General features: G+C 39.2%; 1 protein-coding gene across 5 annotated transcripts in view; it reads left to right on the plus strand.

The window, feature by feature from the left end:
• Window positions 1–17,577, plus strand: part of SHROOM2 (shroom family member 2) — a 116,353-nt gene that overhangs the window by 88,136 nt on the left and 10,640 nt on the right. For 4 of the 5 annotated variants that reach the window (XM_056490390.1, XM_056490356.1, XM_056490365.1 and 1 more), the window contains 3 exons: window positions 10,590–11,342; window positions 14,947–15,498; window positions 16,390–16,570. In XM_056490390.1, coding sequence (XP_056346365.1) covers window positions 10,590–11,342; window positions 14,947–15,498; window positions 16,390–16,570 — 1,486 coding nt within the window. Of the gene's footprint in view, window positions 1–8,072; window positions 8,128–10,589; window positions 11,343–14,946; window positions 15,499–16,389; window positions 16,571–17,577 lie in introns of those variants that run through there. The other variant, XM_056490384.1, reaches the window with a different exon arrangement.

The following is a 17,577-nucleotide window of genomic DNA, read 5'->3' on the forward strand; positions in this document are numbered from 1 at the left end:
TTCAGTAATTTCCTGTGGAAGTTTCAGGTGATTGTCATATGGCCCAGGTAGCTATGACTACCCACTTTTTATGGTGTGCAGCATCTGAGAATAGTTCCTGCAAAGACTGTTCTTTGCTTGTGGAGTTGTGAAGGGAAGACCGTGTCAATTTTTTGCTGCAGCTTTATTTTCTTTGTATCCTTACTATTGTACTTTCATTCCTATAATCTGTCTGGCAGATATCTGTGTTTGAATAAGTGCCTTTTTTTTTTTTTTTTTTTTTTTTTTTTTTTCTTTTTTGTTCTAACACCATTTGGGATTTGTACCTCAGCTTTTCTTTTAAAATTTCTTAATTTATCATATTTTGCTTTTACATCTGCTTTGCTAGATTAGTTCTGGATTTTTCTCATTTGAGTAGGACTTAAGTTCTCTAGTGGATGTTCCTTTTAATTGCAATTTAATTCAACCTTTGGAGTGGGCAGAGAGAGGGAAGGAAAAATGGTGGTTGGATGTTTTGGTAGGTGTTACACATTTCCTCTGAGTTTCATATATTGTATTTTCAGTTGCATGTTCTCTCTTAGCATTATACCATCTGGCTTGTTATCTTAAAAAAATAATCATCTCATGTATGTAAATGCCCTTTTCAAAATTAAGTACCACTGTGTGGATTCTTAATCTTTGAAAAAGATTTCTCTAAATGCATATGACCACTGGCACAGGGTAGCTCTTCAAATAGCTAAGTTTTGAACCACATTCTTCTCATACCTCAGGATCAAGGCAGAAGTTGCATGATAAATTGTCCCACTTGTAGTTTTTTCTTCCTCTTATTGTCCATTTTAAAACTTAGGCTGGTTGAGCTGAGAGATGTGTGGGCATCTTTATGAGCATCACAAATGCATTATTTTGGGATTTGGGGGTTGGTTGTGGCTAAATGAAATTGTTGAAACTTGCAGGCTCCTGCCACTGCCTCCCCATTGCGCACTCTCTTGGCAGCACTCAGCTGGCGGCTGTCAGGTGTGCGTCCTGCAGATCGGTGAGATGCTCCACTCAGGCTCTCCAGCAACTGCTGGATCTCATTAAATGGGTGCTGGACTGCCTCCAAAACCTGTGCTTGGTTTACAGTACACTACAGTAATACAGCCCTGTTTCTCCCCCATCCAATTGGTGCATTCTCCACACCCTTGAAAATGTGGACTCTCTCTCTGTCTTTATTAGGTGAACTTTGAATACTTGTTTCTAAACTTGAGGGTGGCTATCCTATCTCATATATCCCCTTTTTTCTACTTGCAGCTTCTTGCTTCCAAGAAAAGTTATTTTTGCTTTAATTGCTCTTGGCACATCTGTTCTCCTCACTGTGCATGCAGTGACAGCTAGGGGTATGCAAGGCCATCATGGGCTGATAAAAGGAAGCATTGGAGGGTGGTTTCTTCTTTCCAGAAGTTTCCTCCCCTGCCCCTAAAGGGAAGCATGAGTAGCTGGAAGAAGTCCTAAACATGATTCTGAAATGGGGTGTGAGTGAAAGAACAACACACAAAAGTGTTTGTGGAGAGAGAAACTGAGATAAAATGAACTAATGAGTACAAATTTTGTATTCTGGTTTGATTTTACTGCTTTCCCTGGAAAGAGAATTAGAATGAAAACCATCTAAAGACGTGCATTTTCGTTGCATTGCTTGAAATTCAGCTGTCTTCCTGTAGCCCTGTTGATGATAACAGTTGAGTATGGAGATTTAGAGCTAATGTAAGATACAGTCTCCAGTGGTTATAGTCATAAAAGCATCGTGTGCTAATGCATTGAAGATTTTATTTTCCCTTAAGTTACTTGATGGAAAGCAAAATTGGAAAAAGGTGATTGATTTGTCTCCTCAGTGTAGCAATTCATACATTTCTAGCATATGGAGTGGCTTTATGGTGTTCTGGTACTAAAAGCTAGCCTGTGAAACGTTCACTTTCTGCTATAAGCCCTTAGGCAATGTGGATATGGTTTGCTGTCATGCAGGAGGCTGTTTATGTCAGTACATGTGAGTGAAGTTTTGTGCTAAAAAGTAACATGGCAGCTATAGCTTCCATTTCTGTGCAGCCAGAATTGCTGCAGTCTGTTAACCAGTTGTGTTGTATTATGCAAACTGGTGTTTTTTTCTTGAAGTCAATCACACACTATGTTGAAATCAAATAGGCAGCTTTGGGCGGCAGAAAAGTTTTAGGGGAGGTTATTAACTGGATTTCTAACTGTTCTATGTGATTTTGTGTGCAGTTTAAATAATATTTTCCTCTTAAAGTGGTCATCTTTAAACTTACCTTTTTGTACATATTAAAGTCTTATCCACAACTTCTCTGTTAAGTCTTTAATGTGTTCTTGTAGATAAATTGAAAGGGGCTTGAGCTTTGCTCTGATGAAAGCCATGATGCCTTCTAACGATGGAGTGTGGGGGTGGCAATGTGCTCATGCAGCATGAAAGCGTTCAGTTCTTTCTCTGCAGAATCTCCTGCAAGAGAGGGCGCCTGTGCACACAACGCATGCATAAAAATTCAGGCTGGAGGGCTGTTGATTAAGACTCTCCTCTAAAATTAAAGGCTTGGTTATTTGAATGTTGTTCAGAAGGGAACCTACTAACACACCAATCTTTTAAAATCCTTGTAAATAATTAAAACTTGCAGAGCTGTAGTTGTGGAAATGCGGATCATGATTTTCACAAATGAAAACCCTTAAAAAATTAAAGGACTTTTAAGTTTTGTTTAATTTTTTTTTTTTTAATAAGCAAATCCAGGGGGTCGGGGTGGGGGAAAGGAAAAGCTTTGAAGTCTCTGAGATCTTTTCCCTGAGGTCAGAAGTTTCTGGTGATGTAACATACAATACAGACTAAGCCTTCACTTATCAAGGTTAAAGTTGACAGAGCTTGTATGAACTTGTCAATCATAGGAAGCAGGCAAAAACAAGCCAGCTGTTGTGAGGCATGGCTTTGAAAATCCTCTGTGTTACAGTAAATGAGACACAGAGGTTGAGACAGATTCAGTTCTGCAAGGCTTTCAAACTGGCTGGCACATTTGCGAGGATGCAAAGCTCACACATCCAGTGAATAGGGGTAAAAAGCTGTAAATCCTGGTAAGATTGTCTTGTCTTTAGTGTTAAAGCATGAAAGAAATGGCTAGAGCTGTGTGCCTTATTTACCATTTTTTGTCAGTTCTGAACAGAAATGTGCAAAATTAATTCATACAGTATTTCTTTTGTTCTTCAGGTCTTTGAGCACAGGCTGCATCTTCTGCCTCTATCAGCAGAAGCTACAGTAGCAAATTAGCAATGATGCAATGCTTGGTACAGAATTTTATTTTGCTTAGTGCAGTCGACTGCTCTGTTTGCTTATGGGGTGGGAGAATAGGGGAAAACGTGAGTTAATTCCAGCTAAGATGCTCTGTGTGCGGTGCTCGCGCACACACGCTGTTTTTAGCAGCTTTTGTTTTCACAGTTGGCATCATGTACACTGGAATTAGAAGGCAGTGCCTTTCGAAAATACTTGTTTTCTGGACTGAGGGCTGCAGTGCTGTTGTTGTGGCTCAGGGTGCCAGGCTCGGGGTTCCTCTCGGCTAGGGGTGGTGCGAGAGCTTTTCATCTTGTTATTTGCCTGGCAAGCCTGTTACTGTGAGTACAGGCTTGCACGAAGATCTTTTCCACAGCAGCAGGAGCTATTAGCTGGAGTGTAAGAGAATTGGATGTGACTATTAGAAGCAAGTGGTGAGTGTGGCTCAGAGTGAAAAGATGGCTATTGAAATGTGTGCATGCTAATTAATTTAAATAACTTGTTTAGAATTTTCTTTTCCTTTAGAGATAAGCTAGCTATGTGTTCTTTTTGGTGAGAGAATGCCTGAGAATCCCAGGTGACCTAGTTATTTACAGTGTGTTTTATTTTATAGCTTGTCTTCTGTTACCTAATTCTTGTTCAGCTGCAAGTAGCTGTTTTCAGTAGGAATAGCAACAAGAAAATAGCAACAGCATTATCAGGACAAAAAAGTCTAAATGAAAAAAAAATCAAAGGAGTGGCAACTGGAATGTAGGGGGTTTTTTAGTAAATTGACAAAACAGTCATTCTTCTTTGAGCTTTTTTTAAATGTGACTGTGATTTCCCTGTTAGCAGTGCTGGAAAATATTGTCTTTTGTCTCTGCAATGGTTGCCATTTGTATAATATGATGGTTCTTTTTATAATGTTGGGATATTCTGATGATTGAATTCAGTGTGTAAGTACTGAACACATTAATTGGTTGACTTCAGTATAAGTAATTTAATTCCATGCAGGTAATCCTCTGTGAGCTAGGAGAGGCATGCAATAGATAAAGCAATAAGAGCACAGCCATAAAAATTATTTTTTATCATTTATTTTTGATGTGCAGCAGAATGGAGGAGGGGCTTTTGTTTTCTGAATTAAGGAAAGCATCGCTCCCTCTGCCCTTTCCCACAAGATTCTTCCTTTCTGCATAAAGGCCCTTGTGCTGCTATAAGAAATATAATTTTAATCAGATTTTATTTTTATGGGCCTATGTATTTTGCTTTTGTCCATGACTGGCCTACGTTCATCCATCAATATAAGTTTGTTTATTTACTGCAGAATTAGAGTGGATATGTTCTTTGTTATTTATTTATTTCTGGTTTTCATGGGGAAAGAGAGAACATTTTTTGAGAGACAGAATGAGCTATGGAAACTCATTGCAGTGTGTATGTTGCCATGCAGGCAGGACAGGACAGACATTCTGGTGGGATCGATGGACTGGAGAGCAGTGTCTATTGCCCTATTTCATTCTGTGATAAAGCCAGGTGGTAATGCAAGGGTTGTTAAGGTACAGTGGCATTTAGCTTTATCATATTGGGTGCAACAATTAAGCTGTATTTAGTGTGACTGACTAAACAGATAGCTGCCATTGAGGCACAGATAATGTTAACAGGCTATCAGAGACAGAACTGAAAAACCAACACTCACACCATGATAAAGGGGTTATAGTGTACCAGTGATGTGCTGTGGGATATACTTTGTGCAATATCTTGCTGGTTTTGTACTTTCTGTTGTCCTCTAACAGGCCTTTTTTTTTTTTTTTTTTTTCACTAGAGAGAGAGAAAGCATTCTCTCATCATTCAGTATTCATTATTCTTTTCATCTTGACACGTGATTTGCGTTTGCTTCAGCAGTTCTTGGATGCTAGTTGCTATCATCTGTCTCTTCAGACCAAGGCAGTGGACAGCTCTGCTTCTTTGTAGTGGCTTATATGCTGTACCTCTTCATGGCTTGACTGTTAGAGTACAGCCATCAAGGTTCTTTATTCTCTGCATTTATCTTTTAAGATTTCTAAGTAGTTTCATAAAGCTGTCATTTAGCGTCTTTGGAATATGCTTCATGTGACACTATGTGATGGATAGTGTGTGCTGTACTGACTCAGTAGTGGAAGCAGATAGATCATCAGAAAAATGAACCACTGGTAAAATAAGTCTCCTGGTATTGCATGTCCAAATTGTGGTGGTGTGTTGTCAGTGTCTCCTGAGTATTGCAAGAGTAAAACTAATTTAAGGGCTTAAGTGGTCCTGGATCCCCTTAAAAACAAGGATATGGGACTCAGAGGAAGATTCAGATAACTAATAGGAGGGAGACGTCTATATGCAAGTGAAGTGCTGAGTAAAGTTGTAGTCCACAGAGAAGTCAAATTTAATACCTGGTTGGCTAAACAGTTACAGCTATCTAGTGAAACCTGAGATAGCTTAGCATATCCCACTTGGCTTCCACCTACCACCTCTTAGGGGAGCTGATGCCTTTGAACCTTTAAAGTTTCTGAAATCATCATGCATTAGTTAGTGCTTATCAATATGAATTAAAATGTGGTATTAGACCTCAGATTTTTTCCTGAATTTCCAACAGTCTTGCCCTATGCACCCTGTTCTAGCTTCATAGCATTGTGTTGTCTCAAGCAGAGCTATACTGGATAGAAGAAACTACCCTTTGTTTGTGGACTATTGCAGAAGTGCTTTTGGATCCCAGTGTGCCACGTGCCTGACAAACACACAATGAAAATATAGTTTCAGCACATAAAGTTCATAGCTTAAAAAGTATTGGCAAGAATTGTGCCTATAAACAGGATTTTGTCATATGCAAAGACAGTATTTCCCAATTACTTTAAGCCACATAATTACCTGTTTCAAGCCAGGTCAGGTCCTTGATCCAGCTTTCTGTGGGACTGTACAATTCTTACTGCCAGTATGCTGAAAAGATCAGGAAGACAAAGCTCAAAGTGTCTGAGAGGGAGACTGCCTCTTCTGGGAGAATATCTGCATAAAGTCACTTTAAAGGGACTGCAAAACTGTGGCCTTGATTTTGAGAGTGTTTGTTTTTGTAGGTGAGAACTTTTTACAGAGGAGTCATACTCAGGTATGAGGGCCTTTTTCCAGTGTAGCTTGTAGTTCTTGAGAAGGAATTTAAATTAAATCAGAAACAGCCACTCCATTTGCTCTCCTTTGCCAGTGAGTTAGTGCAGAACATATCATTGATTATATAACCATGCTTATGTTTTATGGTGAAACTTTTGCACAGAGGTCAGGTCTTTAACAAATGATACATTTTTCAAATGTTGGCTAATGCATTTTTGCAAAGCTTATCTAGTCTGGGATTTTCATGTTGGATCATCTCATGGCACTGTTTGGGTTGGCCTGAAGTGTTCTTAAGAAACTGTAAATCAGACAGATAAAAATCAAACACATTAAATTTATTGAAATCTCTTTAATTTATTGAGGTACAACATTTGATCAGATCATTCTATCTCTCTACCTAGATTTAGTCAAATCTTGAGTATGGGGCAAGTGAAGAAAGTGGTTTGGAGTTGTTTTTTATGGCAACCAAAAATGTTATTCTTCTGATAGGCATCTATACATAATGATTAATTTTTGTAAATGCTCACTGATGTCACTGGCAGGCTCCTCTTAAAGTGTGTGTATATGTGTATATGGTTTAACCTTCATGTAAGAGTTCACATTACTGTTACCTCTCTCTGGTTTGTTAGAATAGCTTGTTGTATTATTGCTTGGGGACTGGAGGTGCCCAGGCTGGGGATGAGACTTGGGAGTTTTTTGCCCAGCTTAGTCTTTACATGGTGTTTGCATTTCAGTCTTGTGTGTATGCCCCAAGTGAATGGAGCCAGAAGGAAACTGAGAGACTTACTTGTCCATTTAGGTAGAAAATACTTTGTGCCAGTATGGAGATCCACATTCCCACCCCCACTGCAGTAAGTGGTGCTGGTGTGGCTATGACCACTGGAAAAGTGCAAGACACAGAGCAGAGCTCTTCCTGCAGTCAATGATGAGTGCTCAGCCTCTTGTCTCTCCACACAGACCCCCTCTGGGAATGCTGAGCCCTCTGCTAAATTAGAGCTGCTCAAAAATGTGAAGGACTGGTTTGTGCAATGAAGCAATTCCTTCTTTTCAGTTAGAAGCATACATTGGTTTTCTGCCTCCTGGCATTTATATATGAAAGCTCCTACAGTAAAATACTAAAAACAAGTGTAGTAGAAAAGGCTCATGTTAGACTCCTGTACTAGACTCACCCGTACTGCATACCATTTTGTAGCAGTGGCATAAGACTCTTAATTACACTTCCTTTGCAGCTCGGGTTAAGTGACTGGTGTAAGTTGTCTGACCATGCAAGCTGTAATGTGCCAGGGTGGGGAATGTGGTGTGAGCTCTCCCGGTTCTGATGTCTCAGAAAGGCTCTTGCAACTTGGGTAATTGTGGCATTGTATTATGGGGTGGGGGAGCTTTGGGTTTGAAGATAGCTAAGAGTTTAATGTTTTTGATGTTGGCTGGTTTGTTATCTAGAATGAAAATAGTCATTAAGTCAATTGTTGTGTTTTCTGATGATTTAAAACTGTTCTGTGTCACTCACATTGTGATGTATAGTTATAAATGATGAGTTAGTTCCTTTCAATGGTATGTTATCTTTGCATAACCCATGGGCCTCGTTTCCAAATTAGTTGTACTCTGGGCATATTATTACATGATGCATTGACAGATAGCAAGCAGCTTAGTGGGCTTCAGTGTTGATAATAATGTAACACCTTTGCAGGTTCTTGCCACTGTGTTCTCCTGGGGCTTGAAGCTTGTTTTCTTTTCCTCCTTTCTGAACAGTAAGCTTATATCTTTCCAAAATAATGTGATGAGCATGTTTTGCATGAAGATGCACTCAACACTGAATGCAGTTTAGATTCAGTGTTGAATGTATCCACCGCCTCTCCTCAGACCCATTTTGTGTGGCATAATTTTTTGATTAATTTTGTGGAAGCTGTATAAAGTCATGTGTGTAATCTGAATTTTATCTCCATCTTTGCAAAAACAACAGCTCTAAATTTCTCTCTGCTGTAATTCTTGTGTCGTTTTGCTCAGTTTTGGAAGGTGACAGAACTGCTAGAGCATTCATTGCTTCTGAGCCAGAGTAATATATATATACACACCAATACACTGGTTACATGTTTTGGATATGCACGTGTCAGATTGGTGGTGTTCTTTGTCCTGTTTGCTTCCACCAGCACTCCTAGTCCCGATGTGCATGCGAAGTCCATGGTATACTTTGCAAACTGGCTGAGATAATGCATGTAAATGATGGCTTTGCAACATTTTGTGTCATACCCTTGATTTTTCTGTGCACCTGAAAGCATCTCTCGCACTGGTTTTTGTTATGGCTTATGGATGTGAAGGTGAATTGGGAGGCCTGAAGAGCTTTTGCACAGGTTCATAAGAAGAAAATTGTTCTGTTCATAGATTATCTAGACAATGAAAAAGGCTGATTTAAACACAGTATTTCATATGTAAATGCAGTCTTCATTTGGTAAATGCTTCCATTAAAATTAGTTGATCTATTTACCGGCCTGGTTCTGCTTACATTGAACTCACTAGGGAAAATGAGCTGACTCTTGAGATGCCAAGATGCCATGTAACCAAATCTGAATACTGGTGATCTTCTTTGGCCCTTTGTATAATTTTTTACTTCCCAAAACCGTCCTTCATCTACTGTTAAAAGAGGAGTCAGTAAATTCTGTTTTGTAAATCAGAATTGACTCTGAATTTGTCAGACAACTTGAAGTTGTCTGAACTAACTAGTCTTAGGTGAGAGCAATATGAAGAGACCTGAATGTCAACAACACTAATCTCCTCATTCATGTTAAATTTGAAGTTTACCAGTTAAAGCTGAATTTTAAGGTTTAACACTTCACATGAGAGAGAAAGATTGTGTATTCTCAGTAATCCACATCTAATCAGTTGTCTTTCCACAATACTTAATTTTAAATATTTGTTTTAATTTAATAAAATAGTAATGCAGTGTGTAACTACTCCAATTTTTTTCTTGAATTTATAATAGACTTTAAGCTAATAGTTATTTTATATGCTTTTATCTCAAATTTTGTTTTCCTACACACTGGTGTTAACTGCCTATAGACATTCTCAAAACTGGTACAATGATGTAATAATATGTCTACATTGAAAAGTTCAAGTAAACCTTATTTTACAGTTAGGCTGGGAAAGATGCCTCTTTCACAGTCACCTTAAAGGAAGACTTGGGCAGTGTATGACTACAGGATTACTATTTAAAAATATAGAGACCAGCAGTGTCAGTAGCATAACTTACATTAGTACCTTTCTGAAGCCTTTGACTTCTTTGTTGTAGCTTGTTTTCTAAGCTCATAGTGTCTCTTCAGTCTCCTTTAAAGCAGAGGGCAAACCTGTCTCCTCTTGGGGCTCCAGAGGTACTTTTGTCCTGCCTTCTGCTCCTTCCCCAGTTTGTCTTTATCTGGTGAGCACAAATGTACTACATGTCTAGTGGCAAAGGACAAACATGGAACTGCAGAGGGCTTCCTGACTAGACAGAAACTGAGTGTGAAACTGGAATAAACCCAAAAACATTTAGGATAAGATAAGGCCTTTTTGGCTGTTGTTTGTCATTTGTGCTGACAGGGGAAAAGAAGTTCAACCTTAAAATAAATCTGACTAGAAAATACTATCCTTTCTAAATTTCCTTTCCTGCCTCAATTCAGGAGATATTAATTTTCCCTTTCCCTGTTTTTTTAAGCTTCAGCAAACATTTTGTTTGCAGTCATTTCATTTTTCAGCAGATACACAAAAATTCAACGTTCAGATTAAAGTTCCTGGTATTCAGTTCACATTTAAAAATGTTGCTGAAGCATTATTGCACCTGGATAAGAACGTGTTTCACACACTTTGCTACTGCCTTTGGAGCAAGAAGAGAATTCAATTTTAGTATTAGAATTCTTCTGGAGACAGTTTTGTTTTCTACCAATATTTGGCTGTGTGTTTAACTAAGCTGTGCACACTGCAGCGCCTCGGGTTACCCAGAGGCGGTGTCGCATCCTGTGGTGCTCCATACCCTAATTTAGCCTGACATTATGTTCTGATTCATCACATTAGATTAGGTACAGCATGTGTGCCCATACATGAGAGGATGTTTTTGTGCCCTACAGTTACCATAGATTGAAGGAGTTGGTTCAATGTTGGATGTGATCTCGGTGTTCAAGTTTCCTGGGTTGGTGTGTTGGCCTTGCACCGAAGGATACTAAAAGCATGTTCTTTTCTCTAGGCAAGCTGACACAGGGGCCCTGAGGGAAAACTCACAAGAGAAGAGCAATCAGCTGGACCAGAATTTAGGCCACAAGTGGAAATCTTCTGTCAGACCTTTGCATGTGCAAGAACCTACAGCTCTGCCTCACGAGAGCCGGGGCAGGTCTGGAACGTTGCCTAGTGACTACCGATACACTCAGGAAAATGTGAATGAGAAGAGCAAGGATCATAGCCTGCCTCACCTGCCCTACTCTGAGCCACAGACCTTGAACGAGAACCACTCCTCTCAGTCCTGGGGCAAAGGGGAGGAAAACCATAGAACAGAGCCAGTGCTGCTGAACAAGAAGCGTGGACCTGCTCCACCAGCGAGGCCACCACGACCCAAAAGAGATAAATTCAGGCGACCAGATATTTCTGCACCATCTCTTGGCACCTCTTCTGAATCTCTGCTGGTAGCAGCCAGCCAGCCCTTTCTGTCCTCATCCCCCAGCTCTGCTGAAGTCTTTGCCAGTCAGTCCTCTCTCTGTCGGAGTCCTGCAGCTTTCAATGGAAAACTGAAGAGTGCTAATCCACAGCAGCTCCAGCAAGTGTCATCCACAGAGAATGTTTGTCAGCACTTAGAAGAAAAAACACACCTTAAGTCTGAGTCTTCCAAGTATCGGTATCTTCAAAAACCTGGCATGGAGTCATCAAGGTCCCCTTCTCCCCAGTTTGCACCACAGAAGCTCACTGATAAACCTCCTGTATCCTTACAGGATGAGAACCCAGCCAGGTACTAGATGTAACTTCTTTACTTTGTTTTTAACACATTTTGCCGAGTTAGACCTTAATATTGGTTGTCTGTTCGTTTTCTTTACACATCCGTAAGGTTCCTTAAGCATTGAGAGACCACAGACTTGTGTAGAATTCCTTTTGATACTGTTAATGTCCTTCAGCTGGTCTGTGGTTTCTTTTAGTTGACTTGTGCTGCCCAGGTGTTATACCTGATAGTTAGTAGAAAATAAAAGGAGAGGATTCTAAGGGATTTGCCTCTGAAAGTACAGGCAAAGTCACGAAAGTCCCTGTCATCATGTCCCCTACCTGAGTCTGTATGTAAATATGAATCAGTGTAGGTAGGGAAAAGCAGATGGGGGAAGGGAAGCTGGATCCTTTGTGAGAAGATCTGTTTTGAAAACACACAGAGTAATATACATTTGCCAAATTTTTATGTTGCTTTTATAGTGAAATGTGACACTTCAGGTTGTCTGTGGAGCAGTCCTCAGCACAGTGTTGACAAGGACTGAACACTTAGTAGGAGATTTTCAGTTCTTTCCCAGGGTCAGCTCAGACAACTGACTGAAATTAACTGATTGCTGCATCTGTCATATGCTGCTAACATCATAAAAGGTTATTCTCCCATAAGATAACAAACTCTTCCAGGAAGCTCAGGAATCTTGGTTTTCATAAATCCTTCAGCACTATAACTCATGGTTAAAGAATGAAAACAAAACCTCTAAACCGAATTCATGCAGAGGTTGCTTCTCTGAGCAAAAGCACTTGGCATGGCTTTCCTCTACTCTAATGTAAATAGTTGAACAAACTCAGGCTGTTTTCCATTTTGCCTTATGACATGAAAACATGAATCACTTTTTTTTCCTAAATAGGCCTTCATATTTCTCCTCTTACAACTAGAGGAAAAAATGCGGTTTCTTTCTGCAGTGTTTTTAACATGAAGTAATAATATAATTTCCAATGGAAAGTGCAATATGTCATATGAACCCTAGAATCCATGTGCTAAAGTGGATGACAGTAATGACTTCCTTAATATTTTGCTTTGACTTCCTTAATGTATTACTTTATCAAGGGATACAAAGGATGCGTAGACAGCCAATTGCATTTGTTTTTCCTTTTTGCTAAGCTTTAATGTTGAAATAAGCACTGAGGTGTGCCTAATTATATGTTCATATCTGAATGATAAAATACTTATCCTGTGAATCTTTTGCTAATATTTTAAATTCTTAGGCCCAGACAGCTCTTGTTTGCACACAATATATTGTCCCCAGTTAATAATTAAATTACTCACTAAAACAGGTTTGGCTGAAAAGGACAAGCATGGTGGCCATACCTCAAAACTTTCTATATGGTATTTATTTTATATGAATAAAATATGTTAAGCAGATTTATCTTAATCCATAGTTTGATTTGGTATACTATTTCTATTGGCTCCTTGCATATGAGCTTTTGGACATGCCACTTTGCATGCTGGGGGCAGCTAATGTTTGATGTTAGTTTATAGCTTTTATACTCTTTTAAGAAAAGTGTCTCGTTCATCAACAGGCCAAGGTGAGTGTGTGTGCAGGGTTTCCTGCAGTGATTTAGGTAGAATAATGTGTGTGGGGCAAATACTGATGGTGTCCACGACCCACCTATTGCCAGACATAGCTGTTTAGCAACAAGAAAGCTGAAAAAAGTGCATTAATAGATTTCCAGTAAGCCTGAACTCAAGTCAAGGAGGGACTGTTTGTAGTTGGGTTGAAGCTTTGGAATGTCCACAAGCAGAGTTGCTGAAAGTCAAAAATTCATGCTGCCTTTCCACAAATGGAAAACCTTCAGAAAACATGAGGGTAGTGATTGCAGAAACAGAATTTTTGAAACACCTGGTGTTGAACTGTCTTTGCTTTTACTGAAAGCAATCGATTTAATGATGCCTTAAGTTTCTGAAAAATCTTTGACTAGGCTGACAGGAATGTACTCAAAGTCTCAAAACAGATGCTGGGCATTTTAGGTGAAGAATTGCACTCTGCTCACTTCTTTTCCAGTTGCCCCCCATACATTTATGCATTCATTTTACACTTCCCCCAAATTCCAAAATATGTTCCTCTTCACATTCTAGTAGACTTTCAAATGTGTGGGCTTTAACTAAAATAAGCAAAAGAAAGATTTGGGGGTGGTGTCTGGGAACTGCCCAGATCTGCTACAGTCAGGAGGAGAGTCCCAGGTGGAGAGCTGGCTCTGAGCAGTGGGCACAGAAGTGATCTCTTTAAAATGACAGTGCCCTCCAATGAAAACAGCTTGATGAAATGGGAGTGGGGAGGTTCAGCATGGGCTGGAGAATCTGCCCCAGGAGTTGGATCAGTATGCCAAAGCATGTCTACAAAGCACTTGTGGAAAGTAAATACTTAGTGGGGGGCTGCGTGTTCATTCAGAGGCAAATACACCTTTAAAATACAAGATACAGCTTCTGAAAAATGTCAAGTCAAACAGATTCTGCTGTTACCAACAGCAGAAAAGTATAAGCTTGTTTTAGGGAAAGTGACACACCCACACTTAGAGGAAAAGGGCTATAGTATGTCTCAGTCACTTATCTGAAAGGCAGCAAGCTACCCAGCCAGATGAAACCAGATATTTTAGCTAGTAGGCAATGTTCCTTTCCTTGCTGTAGAGGTTCCAAACCCACATTATGACAATAATTTTAAAATTTTTGCAAACTCAGAACCACTAAAGTAGACTTCAGTTCCCTGTATGGTTTACATACAGTACAGATGTTTCTGTGATGTTATTTAACAAGTTGTTGTCCAGTTTAAAAATCTAAGTTAGCCTCTGCTTTAAATAGCTTTCCTAACTGAGTGGCTAAGGTGGCAGTACAGAACTTCTACTACAAGTTTCTCTTAAAAAGAATATCCAGAATTGTATTTTATCCTCTTCAATGACTGGTTTCTCTTCTTTAAGTGGAAAACTAGGACACTATGCGATCAATTTATTAAGCTTCTATGTCATATGTGAAATTTTATAAATTTTTTTTTTTTAACCATGTAATTAAGTTTTTAATTATTTCCAGATTTTCCATGGGTAATTCATTGTTATTCTTGTAGTTCAGCAAAAACTTGGCCTGTGGGATGCTCCCATCTGGTCTGTTGTCTCTTCCCTTGGAAGAGCTGAGAATTGATGTGAGGGCATCACAGACTCCCCAGGCAGCTCAGGTGCCTGTCGGGCCAAAAGGCAAGGACAGTGTTGGATATGTGTGAGGCAGTGAGGGTGGGCTGAGGACACGCTTTCCTCTGTGCCTGTGGCAGAAAAGGGGTAAAAGGAGCTTCAGCAGTGCTGCTGGAAATCCAGGGCCTGGCTGCTGACACTGAACCCTTGAGTCCATGGAAACAAATAGAAGTCCTGTATCATAAGTATTGTACAAGGCTGATGTTAGCATATCTTACAGATGAACTAATAATACTATTTAAAATTTGTGGGCAGAAAAGAACATGTAGATTTAGGGCTTGATTGAGATACAGGGCTAGGAATAGTCCATTACTTCACTCTCTTACCTTTTTGGGCTTCCCCTCTGATTTGCAGATATGAATTGAGATTCTGTTTCTAAGGATGAATTTTTGTTTCTTTTCCAGAATTGAAAGGGTTATGGACAACAATACTACAGTGAAAATGGTTCCTATAAAGATAGTTCATTCTGAGAGCAGTGCAGAGAAGGAGAGTCGGCAGAGCCTTGTCAGTACCATGGAGCCTCCTGCTTTACCCAGTGGTTTGGAAAAGGACCAGATTAAAACACTCAGCACTTCTGAGCAGTCCTATTCACGATTCTGTGCTTACACCAGGCAAGGTGTAGAGCCAGAGCCAGAAGCCAGAACCAAACCAGTTGACCCTCAACCAGCTGAAGAACCTGGGAGCAACTTGAAGGATGGCAATGCTGCCACGCAAGCATCCAGCTATGTAAAGGCCAAAGAAAAGACCTTCGAAGACTGGAAGTCAGAAGAGCTTGCCAGAGAGATTGTGGGAAGAGATAAATCTCTAGCAGACATACTAGATCCTAATGTGAAAATTAAAACAACAATGGATCTGATGGTTGGTATATTCCCTAAAGATGAACATCTCCTAGAAGAAGCTCAGCAGCGCAGGAAGCTTCTGCCAAAAGTTCCCTCTCCAAAAATTTCAGAAGAGAAGTGAGTATTACTTTCTGTAAGCTGGTATGTCCTTGTAGCCTTTTATCCAGAGTATGGCAGTATTCCATGGGGGCTGGAGGTGAGTCTTCCTTTTGTTGAGGATTTTTTCTGAGACTTCTGTGATAGAATAGTAGTCAAGTGTATACTACTAATGATACCATTAATTACAGAAACTACAGTGTTGTACAATATGAAACATTTCCAAGACATGGTCGAAAGCCAGTTTTTGACAACTTGAGAAATAATTAACTTTTGCCATTTAATCATGATTACATATTTTACGAAGATCATCTGTTCTAAAAACTGGATAGAGAAGGAACAATATTCTTGCCTTTTTTATGTGATGAAAATTTAGGAAGACTTGAAGTAGGCATGAAGTATTTCCTAGAAGTTAATTGAATCAAAGAAAGAAATTAATTGAATTCCATCCACGTTGAGGTTCTGTGACTTTGTTTTCTTGATACAAATTATCTGATAAGTTGTATCCTTCTTGAGAAGTTTGTTTATAATTCCCTAATCAAAAAGATAAATATTTATATTGTACTATCTCAATCCAAAAGAATACTATCTGTGACACTGAGATTTTTTTTTGCACTACTTTGTAAAATGTAACTTTCCATTTTGTTTTCAGATGTGGTATCTTTGATACATTTTAATTCTTGTAATGATGAATGATCTTCTGCATGATTTCAGTTTTAGCTTTTGCTGAGCATGTACTGAATTCGTTTAGATTTTATTCACAGTGTTTGTTTATTTATCTTCTTTACATAGGTAATGGTTTTCTCTTGAACCCCCTGCTTGCTTGGTGAAATGATGGCTCTGAAACATTCTTCTTACTTTTCACTGATTAGGGTGTCAAGGCAGTTAATGAAAGTTTTGACTTTTTCCCAGGAAAGAGGAGCAGAATGCACCATCTGCCATCTCCCTGACAACCAATTCTACTTACTACAGCACATCTGCACCAAAGGCAGAGCTGCTGATTAAAATGAAGGACATGCAGGAGCAGCAGCAACAGCAGCAGAGTGAGGATGATTCTGAAGATGAACTGGATCATGACTTGTCAGAGAAGAAGGTAAAAAACATTTCTAAAAGTGTAATGAGAGGCTCTGAGTTGTGTTCATTACATTAACAGTGAATTTGTTTAACTAAACACCCCTCAATAAAAGGCCTTCTAGATGTACAGGATCAGTTTGGAAAAAAATCAGCCTCTTTTGGTTCTGAGGAATTTTCTTGTTTGTTTTTGGGGATGAATTAAGTGTACACCTGGGAATTTAGGAACTTCATATTAGGCGCTTCTTGCAACTTATTGCATGTTTTGAAAAGTCTCAAAGGGAGAAGTCTTGAGAAGGTTATTTTAAAATACCGTTTTTCATTTCTCTGTTTCTCACTATGTAAAAAGAAACACCAGTGCTAATGTATCCCTCTGAAGCTAGTTGGGTTTTAGTTGTTCCAAATTTTTGAAATTTAGGTCCAGAATTCGGGTTTGTCTTGAGAAAGAAGGAATATATACACATCTTTTTTCTTGTTTATTTTCCTCCACTTATGTTTTCATGAATAGCAAACTGTTTCTCCTGCCTCCCAAATTAATAATGATTGAGGGAGATAACTAATTATCTTGGTGGATTCAGTGGAAGTTGCTTGTCACAAGGGAGGGAAGCAATCTTCTTATTCATCCCCATCCTTTGATGTTTTATTTCTGATCAAAGGTCACCATAATTCCCTAGATACTGCAATGATGATCTGACATTTGTGTGGTTGGAAAAAGTGTTGTCCTACAGTAAAATCATTCCATTCATCTCATTAGTACCTTGGCACAAAATATTTTAATCATTGTTCCCAGTATGGATAAGCTAGAGGAAATGTTTTGTTTGATCAAGTAAAGTGATGTCGTTTAACTGTTTATCTAAGCCAGTAATGCAGTGGTGTGCAAACCTTTTCTGTCCAAGTCAGCTCTCTGCTTAAAAATCAGCTACCAGGGTGTACTTGATAATCCAGTCCCAAATAAACGATTTTTCATTATTAGGACTATATTTAGTTGCTAAGAATGAGAGATTTCCACCTGTGGTTCAGAGCAGGTGT

The sequence above is a fragment of the Oenanthe melanoleuca genome, chromosome 1 (assembly GCF_029582105.1).
Source record: "Oenanthe melanoleuca isolate GR-GAL-2019-014 chromosome 1, OMel1.0, whole genome shotgun sequence".
NCBI classification, from domain to species: domain Eukaryota; kingdom Metazoa; phylum Chordata; class Aves; order Passeriformes; family Muscicapidae; genus Oenanthe; species Oenanthe melanoleuca.